The following is a 14,413-nucleotide window of genomic DNA, read 5'->3' as shown; positions in this document are numbered from 1 at the left end:
GGAGAAATACTTCATTTTTGGAACAATTACAAGGGTGCTGACACTTTTGGCCATGATGGTATATCTGTTTATACACACACAAGGGCGAATTACAAGTTTTCCGCACTCGGGTTACATAGAATCTTCTGCTGTCCGATCAGTCTCATCAGCGCTTCCTGTACGAGTCTCTCCGGTCGCTGCTGTGCAGGTTTGGACGCGTTTTGTCAGGTCCTCTGTGCAGAAAACAATGGTGGCCGCACTCGTGATTTGTATGAGAGAATGTCAGTGTGTGGTGAATTGATTTTTGTGGTCTGAGGGCGTCTGTGCCGATATTTGTGCACAGTATGGAGAAAGTGTCTTTTCACAAAGAAGTGTGTGATTGGACGGAGAAGACCAAGGAAGGTCGAACAAAGGTCAGGCAAGAGGCAGGAGCCGGACTGAGGTGATGTCCGGTATAGCAGGATCAGGACTACAAGGAGGAAGGAGCCGGACTGAGGTGATGTCCGGTATGGCAGGATCAGGACTACAAGGAGGAAGGAGCCGGACTGAGGTGATCGTCCGGTATAGCAGGATCAGGACTACAAGGAGGAAGGAGCCGGACTGAGCTGATCGTCCGGTATAGCAGGATCAGGACTACAAGGAGGAAGGAGCCGGACTGAGGTGATCGTCCGGTATAGCAGGATCAGGACTACAAGGAGGAAGGAGCCGCACTGAGGTGATCGTCCGGTATAGCAGGATCAGGACTACAAGGAGGAAGGAGCCGCACTGAGGTGATGTCCGGTATAGCAGGATCAGGACTACAAGGAGGAAGGAGCCGGACTGAGGTGATCGTCTGGTATAGCAGGATCAGGACTACAAGGAGGAAGGAGCCGGACTCCGAGGTGATCATCTGCTATAGCAGGATCAGGACTACAAGGAGGAAGGAGCCGGACTGAGGTGATGTCCGGTATAGCAGGATCAGGACTACAAGGAGGAAGGAGCCGGACTGAGGTGATGTCCGGTATAGCAGGATCAGGACTACAAGGAGGAAGGAGCCGGACTGAGGTGATCGTCCGGTATAGCAGGATCAGGACTACAAGGAGGAAGGAGCCAGACTGAGGTGATCGTCCGGTATAGCAGGATCAGGACTACAAGGAGGAAGGAGCCGGACTGAGGTGATGTCCGGTATAGCAGGATCAGGACTACAAGGAGGAAGGAGCCGGACTCTGAGGTGATCGTCTGGTATAGCAGGATCAGGACTACAAGGAGGAAGGAGCCAGACTGAGGTGATCGTCCGGTATAGCAGGATCAGGACTACAAGGAGGAAGAAGCCGGACTGAGGTGATGTCCGGTATAGCAGGATCAGGACTACAAGGAGGAAGGAGCCGGACTCTGAGGTGATCGTCTGGTATAGCAGGATCAGGACTACAAGGAGGAAGGAGCCAGACTGAGGTGATCGTCCGGTATAGCAGGATCAGGACTACAAGGAGGAAGGAGCCGCACTGAGGTGATCGTCCGGTATAGCAGGATCAGGACTACAAGGAGGAAGGAGCCAGACTGAGGTGATCGTCCGGTATAGCAGGATCAGGACTACAAGGAGGAAGGAGCCGGACTGAGGTGATGTCCGGTATGGCAGGATCAGGACTACAAGGAGGAAGGAGCCGGACTGAGGTGATCGTCCGGTATAGCAGGATCAGGACTACAAGGAGGAAGGAGCCGGACTGAGGTGATGTCCGGTATAGCAGGATCAGGACTACAAGGAGGAAGGAGCCGGACTCTGAGGTGATCGTCCGGTATAGCAGGATCAGAACTACAAGGAGGAAGGAGCCAGACTGAGGTGATCGTCCGGTATAGCAGGATCAGGACTACAAGGAGGAAGGAGCCGGACTGAGGTGATCGTCCGGTATAGCAGGATCAGGACTACAAGGAGGAAGGAGCCGGACTGAGCTGATCGTCCGGTATAGCAGGATCAGGACTACAAGGAGGAAGGAGCCGGACTGAGGTGATCGTCCGGTATAGCAGGATCAGGACTACAAGGAGGAAGGAGCCGCACTGAGGTGATCGTCCGGTATAGCAGGATCAGGACTACAAGGAGGAAGGAGCCGGACTGAGCTGATCGTCCGGTATGGCAGGATCAGGACTACAAGGAGGAAGGAGCCGGACTGAGGTGATCGTCCGGTATAGCAGGATCAGGACTACAAGGAGGAAGGAGCCGGACTGAGCTGATCGTCCGGTATGGCAGGATCAGGACTACAAGGAGGAAGGAGCCAGACTGAGGTGATCGTCCGGTATAGCAGGATCAGGACTACAAGGAGGAAGAAGCCGGACTGAGGTGATGTCCGGTATAGCAGGATCAGGACTACAAGGAGGAAGGAGCCGGACTCTGAGGTGATCGTCTGGTATAGCAGGATCAGGACTACAAGGAGGAAGGAGCCAGACTGAGGTGATCGTCCGGTATAGCAGGATCAGGACTACAAGGAGGAAGGAGCCGCACTGAGGTGATCGTCCGGTATAGCAGGATCAGGACTACAAGGAGGAAGGAGCCGGACTGAGCTGATCGTCCGGTATAGCAGGATCAGGACTACAAGGAGGAAGGAGCCGGACTGAGGTGATCGTCCGGTATAGCAGGATCAGGACTACAAGGAGGAAGGAGCCGGACTGAGGTGATCGTCTGGTATAGCAGGATCAGGACTACAAGGAGGAAGGAGCCGGACTCCGAGGTGATCATCTGCTATAGCAGGATCAGGACTACAAGGAGGAAGGAGCCGGACTGAGGTGATGTCCGGTATAGCAGGATCAGGACTACAAGGAGGAAGGAGCCGGACTGAGGTGATCGTCCGGTATAGCAGGATCAGGACTACAAGGAGGAAGAAGCCGGACTGAGGTGATGTCCGGTATAGCAGGATCAGGACTACAAGGAGGAAGGAGCCGGACTGAGGTGATGTCCGGTATAGCAGGATCAGGACTACAAGGAGGCAGGAGCCGGACTGAGGTGATGTCCGGTATAGCAGGATCAGGACTACAAGGAGGAAGGAGCCGGACTGAGGTGATGTCCGGTATGGCAGGATCAGGACTACAAGGAGGAAGGAGCCGGACTGAGGTGATCGTCCGGTATAGCAGGATCAGGACTACAAGGAGGAAGGAGCCGGACTGAGCTGATCGTCCGGTATAGCAGGATCAGGACTACAAGGAGGAAGGAGCCGGACTGAGGTGATCGTCCGGTATAGCAGGATCAGGACTACAAGGAGGAAGGAGCCGCACTGAGGTGATCGTCCGGTATAGCAGGATCAGGACTACAAGGAGGAAGGAGCCGCACTGAGGTGATGTCCGGTATAGCAGGATCAGGACTACAAGGAGGAAGGAGCCGGACTGAGGTGATCGTCTGGTATAGCAGGATCAGGACTACAAGGAGGAAGGAGCCGGACTCCGAGGTGATCATCTGCTATAGCAGGATCAGGACTACAAGGAGGAAGGAGCCGGACTGAGGTGATGTCCGGTATAGCAGGATCAGGACTACAAGGAGGAAGGAGCCGGACTGAGGTGATCGTCCGGTATAGCAGGATCAGGACTACAAGGAGGAAGGAGCCAGACTGAGGTGATCGTCCGGTATAGCAGGATCAGGACTACAAGGAGGAAGGAGCCGGACTGAGGTGATGTCCGGTATAGCAGGATCAGGACTACAAGGAGGAAGGAGCCGGACTCTGAGGTGATCGTCTGGTATAGCAGGATCAGGACTACAAGGAGGAAGGAGCCAGACTGAGGTGATCGTCCGGTATAGCAGGATCAGGACTACAAGGAGGAAGAAGCCGGACTGAGGTGATGTCCGGTATAGCAGGATCAGGACTACAAGGAGGAAGGAGCCGGACTCTGAGGTGATCGTCTGGTATAGCAGGATCAGGACTACAAGGAGGAAGGAGCCAGACTGAGGTGATCGTCCGGTATAGCAGGATCAGGACTACAAGGAGGAAGGAGCCGCACTGAGGTGATCGTCCGGTATAGCAGGATCAGGACTACAAGGAGGAAGGAGCCGGACTGAGCTGATCGTCCGGTATAGCAGGATCAGGACTACAAGGAGGAAGGAGCCGGACTGAGGTGATCGTCCGGTATAGCAGGATCAGGACTACAAGGAGGAAGGAGCCGGACTGAGGTGATCGTCCGGTATAGCAGGATCAGGACTACAAGGAGGAAGGAGCCGGACTGAGGTGATGTCCGGTATAGCAGGATCAGGACTACAAGGAGGAAGGAGCCGGACTGAGGTGATGTCCGGTATAGCAGGATCAGGACTACAAGGAGGAAGGAGCCGGACTGAGGTGATCGTCTGGTATAGCAGGATCAGGACTACAAGGAGGAAGGAGCCGGACTCCGAGGTGATCATCTGGTATAGCAGGATCAGGACTACAAGGAGGAAGGAGCCGGACTCTGAGGTGATCGTCTGGTATAGCAGGATCAGGACTACAAGGAGGAAGGAGCCGGACTGAGGTGATGTCCGGTATAGCAGGATCAGGACTACAAGGAGGAAGGAGCCGGACTAAGGTGATCGTCCGGTATAGCAGGATCAGGACTACAAGGAGGAAGGAGCCGGACTGAGGTGATGTCCGGTATAGCAGGATCAGGACTACAAGGAGGAAGGAGCCGGACTGAGGTGATCGTCTGGTATAGCAGGATCAGGACTACAAGGAGGAAGGAGGAAGGAGCCGGACTCCGAGGTGATCATCTGGTATAGCAGGATCAGGACTACAAGGAGGAAGGAGCCGGACTCTGAGGTGATCGTCCGGTATAGCAGGATCAGGACTACAAGGAGGAAGGAGCCGGACTGAGGTGATGTCCGGTATAGCAGGATCAGGACTACAAGGAGGAAGGAGCCGGACTGAGGTGATCGTCCGGTATAGCAGGATCAGGACTACAAGGAGGAAGGAGCCGGACTGAGGTGATCGTCCGGTATAGCAGGATCAGGACTACAAGGAGGAAGGAGCCGGACTGAGGTGATCGTCCGGTATAGCAGGATCAGGACTACAAGGAGGAAGGAGCCGGACTGAGGTGATGTCCGGTATAGCAGGATCAGGACTACAAGGAGGAAGGAGCCGGACTGAGGTGATCGTCCGGTATAGCAGGATCAGGACTACAAGGAGGAAGGAGCCGGACTCCGAGGTGATCATCTGGTATAGCAGGATCAGGACTACAAGGAGGAAGGAGCCGGACTGAGGTGATCGTCAGGTATAGCAGGATCAGGACTACAAGGAGGAAGGAGCCGGACTGAGGTGATCGTCCGGTATAGCAGGATCAGGACTACAAGGAGGAAGGAGCCGGACTGAGGTGATCGTCCGGTATAGCAGGATCAGGACTACAAGGAGGAAGGAGCCGGACTAAGGTGATCATCCGGTATAGCAGGATCAGGACTACAAGGAGGAAGGAGCCGGACTGAGGTGATCGTCCGGTATAGCAGGATCAGGACTACAAGGAGGAAGGAGCCGGACTGAGGTGATCGTCAGGTATAGCAGGATCAGGACTACAAGGAGGAAGGAGCCAGACTGAGGTGATCGTCCGGTATAGCAGGATCAGGACTACAAGGAGGAAGGAGCCGGACTGAGGTGATCGTCAGGTATAGCAGGATCAGGACTACAAGGAGGAAGGAGCCAGACTGAGGTGATCGTCCGGTATAGCAGGATCAGGACTACAAGGAGGAAGGAGCCGGACTGAGGTGATCGTCTGCTATAGCAGGATCAGGACTATAAGGAGGAAGCGCCATCACCTGCTTGATCCCTTCAAGGGCGAAGATTCATGTCTGAAGACGAGGTGAGGACAGCGGTGCATTCCTGACCGGACCTCAGCCTAAAATATTTTTTAATGAGGGAATAGAAAAGCATGCGGACAGATACACTTTGTCTATTAAAAACTAAAACTTTATGAAAAATTAAGTATTGGTTTTTTCTGAAAGTTGATTAAAATAAATTGTACAGCCAGAGTGTGGATTATTTATGCCTCAGCCTTGTACGAGTATATATTACACACACTACATATATTACATAGGAACTGACTGGTGTTTTTCTTCCTTGTTCTCGGGCTCATCTCCGTCTGGGTCGCCATCTTCTCGTAACTACAAGGAAAAAAAAAAGAAGAAGATGGGTCAGTGATGCCGCACAGATCTGTGACAGAGACCGCCGCCCCCCCGCGCCAGACACAGCCACAGCCGCCCCCCTTGCGCCAGACACAGCCTCCGCCGCCCCCCCGCCAGACACAGCCTCCGCCGCCCCCCCGCCAGACACAGCCTCCGCCGCCCCCCCTGCCAGTCACAGCCTCCGCCGCCCTGTTGCCGCCATCATGCTTCCTGCAAAAAGTGTCCTCCATACTTTATCCGACCTCTGTGCGGCTTGTGATATAAGACCGAGCCCACACACAAGGATGTGACGCAGATTTTGCCTTAACATTCACATCTCATACAGGGGAGAGAACGGCCGCTGCAGGTCACTTATGGCACAGTAAAGCATGGTGGTGAGTAAACTCAACCCGAAAGACAGAAGGACCCCCGAACCTCCACCTATCGCATTTATACAACACAGTCATATACCCTACAGATCAGAAGACCCCCTAACAGAAGCAGTGCACATGACGGACCCAGCAGAAGTCACTGGAGCCCAGATGTCTACTGTCAGCGCCCCCCGGAGCATTATCTGCATCGGATCATGTGACAGAAGTGTCAGGAAGTGGCCGCTGATATTTCCATGGTCGCCGTCTATCTCCCCGCACACATCCTGCGCTTCCTCCCACACAGGACGGGGATGGGGGGGGGGAGAAATTATTATCACACAAGAGATGTCCGCGCTCCAGACCCTCAGAGTCAGGAGAGGCTCAGAAACCTAGACATATTTAATTTCCAACAATTCGCACTACCTCTGCTTGGTGTCAGCATACAGAAACTACATGTACCCCACTACATCTCATAGCTGAGGGTTTGTTACTAAGTATCAGTTCAAGTAACATCTGCCGGAGTCTGGTCAGGATAAAGACTTGTGTGGCTGCTGATGGAAGTTGGACTCAGGATCTACAGTGAATGCAAATGTAACAAACCCTCAGCTGTGAGAAGTACTGGCGGGCGATGCTCACATCCATCAGGAGGCACAAGCTTTCGTGACACTGGCACAGACTGATGTATAAAACATCTGTAATGAGGAATCCCCATCCCCTAGCGTCTGAGAAAGTTGCAGAACTTTTATTATGGATTTAGAAGTGATATTAGGGTACATGGACCTTGCACAGGGGTCCGCACTGCCCCCCACACTATGAGGCTCCTATCAGGGAGGACATGGCGCAGTGTAATATAATCAGCCATTCTGTGTACAGTAATTTCCTCCACACATATAGGTGTACCTGTGCGTCCTGCACTGGGGGGAGCGCATGTGAAGGGGGCTCAGGACCCGCGCTCCGGCTGTTAACTGACACTGCGGTCAATCTCTCACAGTGGCATTTAAATGACATCAAAGCCGAGGGGTGCGACAGCTCCTATTAGCCCCCCATGATACAGTCGTGGGGCATCAGCTATGACAGCCGGGGTCTGATGAAAACCTCCGTCGTTCTATGCTAGTCAAGGGAGACCATGATCGTGTACTGTAATACCGCAGTTTACAGCACAATCCAGCAGACGATCAAAGATTCAAGTTGAAAAAAGAAAAAAAAAAAAAAAGTTTAGAAATAAGTTTTGAAATTAATCTGCTTTTCCCCAAAATAAAAAAAACCTCCACAACCATATTTGTTATATCCCTAAAAGTCCCATCACAATCGAAGCTTTAACCCGAATGGTAAATGTCATGACGAAAAAGAAAACAAATGTCAGAACTATGTTATTTCAGTCACCACAACCACCGAGAACATAAAATGCAGGTCTTACAGCCCCCAAAACCGTAGCAAAAAACAACAGCAAAAAAACAAGACCCACCCAGTTGCATTAATGGACAAGTAAAAAAAAACAAAAAAAAACATATGGTTGTTTTTACCAAGTCTTGAACTTCTTTCACCAATTAAAAAACATAAATAAAATAATGTGATCTGGACATAATCTTACTGATGTGCAGGATCATTTCCGCTTTATAATGATCACTGTAATCAAAACCCAAAAATATAAAGGTGAAATGGTACATTGGCCCCAGTACACCCCCACCAGGAAGAGGACTCCTGATCCTCAGCACATTATGCTGTAAAATGATAAAGATGTCAGTGCTGCAGTGAAACAAATGACCTAAGGATATCGCAGCGCGAGACGCCTCTCCAGCAGCGCAGACAATTATTATACAGGCTTCATCCTGCTATGGGCATTTCCATCTGACGGATCTCCCCAGCCCCGGGGCAGCAGCAGTGCGAGATTACTATTATTTATATAGCACCATTAATTCCATAGTGCTGTACATGAGAAGGGGTTACATCAAAATGCAAGTATCACTTACAGTAAACAAGCTAACAATGACAGACTGGTACAGAGGGAAGAGGACCCTGTCCTTGGGGGCTTACATTCTACAGGATTACGGGGAAGGAGACAGTAGGTCAAGGGTTGCAGTAGCTCCAGTGGTGTTGAGGTGGCCGTGTAGTCTTTACAGGCTGTAAGCTTCTTTGTAGAGGAGAGTTTTCAGGTTTCTTTTGAAGGATCCAAATGTGGTGGATAACTGGACGTGTTTCGACACAGAATTCCAGAGGATGGGGGATATTCGGGTGAAGTCTTGGAGGCGACTGGGTGAGGAGCGAATAAGTGTGGAGGAGAGAAGGAGGTCTTGGGAGGACAGGAGATTATGTGAGGGAAGATATTGAGAGATTAGTTCGGAAATATACGGAGGAGAAAGGTTATGGATGGTGTTGTAGGTCAGTGTTAGTAGTTTAAACTGGATACGCTGAGAAATTGGGAGCCTGTGAAGGGATTTGCAAAGAGGGGAAGCAGGAGTGTAGTGAGGAGAGAGATTAATTAGTCGGGCAGCAGAGTTAAGGATGGACTGGAGAGGTGCAAGAGTGTTAGAAGGTAGGCCACAGAGGAGGATGTTGCAGTAGTCGAGACGGGAGATGATGAGGGCATGCACGAGCATTTTGGTAGAGTGAGGGTTGAGGAAAGGACGGATTCTGGAAATATTTTTGAGCTGGAGGCGACAGGAGGTGGAAAGAGCTTGGATGTGCGGTTTGAAGCACAGGGCAGAATCTAGGGTTACTACGAGGCAGCGGATTTTGGGAACAGGGGAAAATGTGATTTCATTTATTTTGATAGATACATCAGGTAGGGAAGATATGCGTGATGGAGGAAAGATAATGAGTTCTGATTTGTCCACATTGAGCTTGAGAAAGCGAGAGAAGGAGGATATGGCTGATGGGCACTCTGGGATTCTGGAGATCAGAGAGGTGACATCTGGGCCAGAGAGGTAGATGCGAGTGTTATCAACATATAGATGGTACTGGAAGCCATAGGACCTTATGAGCTGTCCCAGGCCAAGTGTATAGATTGAGAAGAGGTCCTAGGACAGAGCCTTGAGGGACACCAACAGAGAGGGGGCGAGATGAAGAGGTAGTGTGGGAGTAGGAAACGCTAAATGTGCGGTTGGAAAGGTATGAGATCCAGGATAGGGCAAGGTCTTGACACCAAAGGTAGAGAGGATCTGTAGTAGGAGGCAGTGGTCAACTGTGTCGAAGGCAGAGGACAGGTCTAGGAGGAGGAGTATAGAGAATTGTGTTAGCTTTGGCTGTAAGTAAGTCGTTAGTAATTTTGGTCAGGGCAGTCTCAGTGGAATGGAGGGGACGGAAGCCCGATTGTAGGTTGTCGAAGAGAGAGTTAGATGCAAAGTGAGAGGAAAGTTCAGCATGGACGTGCTGCTCAAGGAGTTTGGATGCAAATGGAAGCAAAGATATGGGGCGATAGCTGGACATAGCGCTTGGGTCAAGGGATGGCTTTTTGAGGATAGGTGTGATTGTGGCATGTTTGAAGGCAGAGGGGAAGGTACCAGAAGTTAGTGATAGGTTGAAGAGATGGGTTAGGGATGGGATTAGTGTGGTGTTGAGGTTGGGGAGGAGGTGGGATGGGGTCAAGTGCACAAAGTGGTGAGGTGTGATTTAGAGAGAAGATGAATAAGCTCCCCTTCAGTGATTTGGAGGGAAGTTATGGGGTTTGGGCATTGGTCTCTGATACAAAGGGGGTGTGGTGGTCTGACGACGAAGATTTGCCTTGTTTGGTCTATCTTATTTTTGAAGTGTGTGGCAAAGTCCTCGGCAACGATTAGGAAAATCGGAGGGGGCAGTGGGGGGCGGAGGAGGGAGTTAAAAGTGTTGAACAACTGTTTGGGGTTGCGGGATAAGGAAGATAGGAGGGTTGTGAAGTCGCCTGTTTAGCAGAGGTGAGAGCTGATTTGAATGCCAGTGTTGCTTATTTGAGTGCAGTGAAATCATCTTGCGAATGTGTTTTCTTCCAACACTGCTCTGCAATTCTGGATACTTACCGAAGCTTTTTAGTGATGTTATTGTGCCAGGGTTGTCTATTGGTTTGTTGCACTCTGCTATGCATGACAGGGGCGACCGTGTCAATAGCTGATGCAAGAGTGGCATTGTAGAAAGCAGAGGCAGTGTCTGTGTCGTGGAGTGAGGATATGGATGCCAGTGGTAGGATGGAGTCAGAGAGTGTGTGGGTGTCCAGGTGTGCGAGGTTCCTGTGTGGGTGCGCATGTTGCTGGACATGGGTGACCGGTGAGGAGGACAGGGATGAGAAGGTGAGCAGATGGTGGTTGGATAGAGGGAGAGGGGAGGTGGTGAAGTTAGATAGAGAGCAGAGACGGGTGAAGACCAGGTCTAGGGTATGTCCGTCTGTGTGGGTGGCTGCGGAGGACCACTGAGTAAGTCCAAAGGATGAAGTAAGGGACAGGAGTTTTGGAGATCTCAGCCTTTATGTGCACACTGAGTAAATGGATTCAGACATTTCTGCACCATCTCAGCATCTCTTGGCAGAAAAAAAAACGCACATTATTGGTACGTTTTTGCTTCCGTTTGATTTGAGTGAGGTCAATAGTGAAAACCGCTGCCAAAAACACAGAATAAACATGAGGCAGATTATTTTCTGCAAGTCAAAAATGCTCAATGTGTGCAATATGCAAATTGCCTCTTCTGAGAAAAAGAGGACTTAACTCTATAGCGCCACCTGTTGGAAGTAGCGATCCTACAAGTCACAATCAACCCTTTAACGAGTCGTGCAATATGACTTAGGATAAAAGCCAAATCAGTATCTCAATTTGTTGGCTGTTGGCCAACAGCCCGAAACACCGTGTCTGCGAATTGGGTTACTGATTTGGCTTTTATCCTAAATCATATTGCACGACTCGTTAAAGGGTTGATTGTGACTTGTAGGATCGCTACTTCCAACAGGTGGCGCTATAGAGTTAAGTCCTCTTTTTCTCAGAAGAGGCAATTTGCATATTTAAATTCCCAGAGGAGCATTGCACGGCGAATAAGCCTCCTTACCTTGACAAGCCAGAGATGGTATGTCACTCTCCATAAGGAGAAACGTTACCCCTTAGACCCCAATGTGTGCAAGACACTTCAGGTTTCTCATTCACTTCGCTGACATCAGGATTGCTTGCAATCTGCAAGGGAAAAACAAATCAAATCTGCAACATGGGAACAAGCCCTTAAGCTGTGTACACACAGTGCATTTTCACTGCGGGTTTTTTCCATGCGGAAATAGGCCAAAAACTATGGAATCCTTATGCAAGCTAATTTAATGACAACCCTGAAGTGTTGGGCACATAGTCAGTAATTTTCCTTGACTAGTTGCAGCATTTTTTTCTGCACACGGCAATTCTTTGTTTTTCTGCAGCGTTTTTCACCCATTGACTTCAATTGAGTCAGTCAAATCCACAGCAAAAACGCAGGAGTAAAAGAGTTTGCAGATTTTCTGCGTTTTTGTTCTGCGTTTTACTGGCTTTCTATGGTGTTTCCCACGCAGTTATCTGTGTGACAGCGTGGGAAACATCGACGCGGTGGTTCTTGTTGGCAGTAACGCTACCACCGGTAAGACCATTGGTCAGAGCACTGTGGGATCATGCTGTAATATGTCACCATGACTCTGCAGCTGCGACTGCCACCAGCGGTAATGCTACTGCCGGTCAGAGCGCTGCAAGATCATGCTGTAATATGTCACCGTGACCCCACAGCTGCGACTGTCACCCGCGGTAATGCTACTGCTGTCAATGACAGCTGCTGACACCAAGCCCTAATCCCATTACCCTGATGCTCCTACATCAGCGTGAAAAAGGTGGTGTTTGAACCAAGAGATTACAAGACAAAACTTTTTTTTTTAAATATCTTTATTTAGCCAAAAAAAACTCCATTGCTGTATAAAAACACGGCAAAACCGCACGTGTTATTCCTGCCAAAAGATGCAGAAACCTTACAGAAATATCTGCAAGCAACTACTCAACGTGTGCACACAGCCTTATAGTGTCTGCACACTCCCAAGGGGAGCAAACCTATTGTGCGCTGCTCCCCTCACAGTCACCGTGTCCTCACATATGGCACCACACGCATTGGGAGAGGATGAGAGGTGTATGTGACCGACGTCCCCGCACCGAGCGCCAGCAGGGAGGACGGCGGCAGAGAAGTCCGAATGTCTCATGTCATCGTCACCGGACTGTAAACCGTACAGATATATGTGGGCTTGTATGATGGCGGCTGTCTGCCCCACTGTGAGCAAAGGGAGACACTGTCAACCCAACAGACCCGGGGGGGGCCCTCGCCCCAACAGACCAGGGGCCAACAGACCAGGGGGGCCCTCGCCCCAACAGACCAGGGGGGGGCCTCGCCCCAACAGACCAGGGGGGGGCCTCGCCCCAACAGACCACGGGGGGGGCCTCGCCCCAACAGACCAGAGGGGGGCCTCGCCCCAACAGACCAGGGGGGGGCCTCGCCCCAACAGACCAGAGGGGGGGACCGCGCCCCAACAGACCAGAGGGGGGGACCGCGCCCCAACAGACCAGAGGGGGGGACCGCGCCCCAACAGACCAGAGGGGGGGACCGCGCCCCAACAGACCAGAGGGGGGGACCGCGCCCCAACAGACCAGAGGGGGGGACCGCGCCCCAACAGACCAGAGGGGGGGACCGCGCCCCAACAGACCAGAGGGGGGGACCGCGCCCCAACAGACCAGGGGGGGCCCTCGCCCCAACAGACCAGGGGGGGCCCTCGCCCCAACAGACCAGGGGGGGCCCTCGCCCCAACAGACCAGGGGGGGCCCTCGCCCCAACAGACCAGAGGGGGGGGACCGCGCCCCAACAGACCAGAGGGGGGGGACCGCGCCCCAACAGACCAGGGGGGGACCGCGCCCCAACAGACCAGGGGGGGGCCTCGCCCCAACAGACCAGGGGGGGCCTCGCCCCAACAGACCAGAGGGGGGGGCCTCGCCCCAACAGACCAGAGGGGGGGGCCTCGCCCCAACAGACCAGGGGGGGCCCTCGCCCCAACAGACCAGGGGGGGCCCTCGCCCCAACAGACCCGGTGGCCCTCGCCCCAATAGCTCCTCCCCTCACAGCCGCCCCGTCACGGGCACATTCCGGTTTTGTCTCTTCCCAGCATCCCCCGCGGCTTCTCCCCGAGACTCGGGTCTGGGAGTTTCCGGTGTTTGGTCTCTCAGTTCTCACTTTCCTGTCACCTGGTCTCCATCATGGAGGAATCATCCTCTCCACACTGTCCTGGGTGATGGGAGAACTTGTTCTTGGAGTCAAAACGTGAAAACCAAAACCGGTGTGAGACCTTTCCATCCCGACCGCACAGTCCCGGTACCGCGGCTCTGTCTGAGACACGAGGCCGCAGACACAAGCGCCCGGTCCCCGCCCGCCTCCCTCCGGCCTCTCACCCGCTTCCTCCGCAGCTCCCGCAGCCTCTCCTTCCTCTTCAGCGCCGCTTCTTCCAATTTGCCCACATTTCCCTCCATCTTCCCACAATGCACCGGGATACACCAGCCCCGCCAATCATAGCGGAGCACGGGCACCACGTGATGCAAGGCCAGCTAAATAGATCGCTGCACTAAGCTGCCATGGAGATGGAGCGACAGATAAGGAAGAGCAATGGATGGCGGAGGAGATCGGCTGCAGCAACAGCAGAGCGAAGAGGAGGAAAGCGAGAGAAACCCCGAGCTCAGCCGTGTATCTAATCCTCCGTGATACTGAGCCGTGTATCTAATCCTCCGTGATACTGAGCTGTGTATCTAATCCTCCGTGATACTGAGCTGTGTATCTAATCCTCCGTGATACTGAGCCGTGTATCTAATCCTCCGTGATACTGAGCCGTGTATCTAATCCTCCGTGATACTGAGCTGTGTATCTAATCCTCCGTGATACTGAGCCGTGTATCTAATCCTCCGTGATACAGAGCTGTGTATCTAATCCTCCGTGATACTGAGCCGTGTATCTAATCCTCCGTGATACTGAGCCGTGTATCTAATCCTCCGTGATA

At 52.3% G+C, this 14,413-nt stretch overlaps 1 protein-coding gene across 1 annotated transcript in view; it reads right to left on the bottom strand.

Moving 5' to 3' along the window:
- The window catches only part of CCDC12 (coiled-coil domain containing 12), a 32,246-nt gene extending 18,263 nt beyond the window's left edge, over positions 1 to 13,983 (bottom strand). Inside the window, exons 1-2 of the mRNA XM_077271765.1 lie at positions 13,815 to 13,983; positions 5,994 to 6,052 (exon numbers count right to left, since the gene is read on the bottom strand). Coding sequence (XP_077127880.1) covers positions 5,994 to 6,052; positions 13,815 to 13,892 — 137 coding nt within the window. The 5' untranslated portion in view covers positions 13,893 to 13,983. The remainder of the gene's footprint in view (positions 1 to 5,993; positions 6,053 to 13,814) is intronic.
- Positions 13,984 to 14,413: the final 430 nt, after the last annotated feature.

Source organism: Ranitomeya variabilis, chromosome 6 (assembly GCF_051348905.1).
Source record: "Ranitomeya variabilis isolate aRanVar5 chromosome 6, aRanVar5.hap1, whole genome shotgun sequence".
NCBI classification, from domain to species: domain Eukaryota; kingdom Metazoa; phylum Chordata; class Amphibia; order Anura; family Dendrobatidae; genus Ranitomeya; species Ranitomeya variabilis.
The sequence above is the reverse complement of the archived record's forward strand: the minus strand, read 5'-3'. Positions and strand labels throughout refer to the sequence as shown.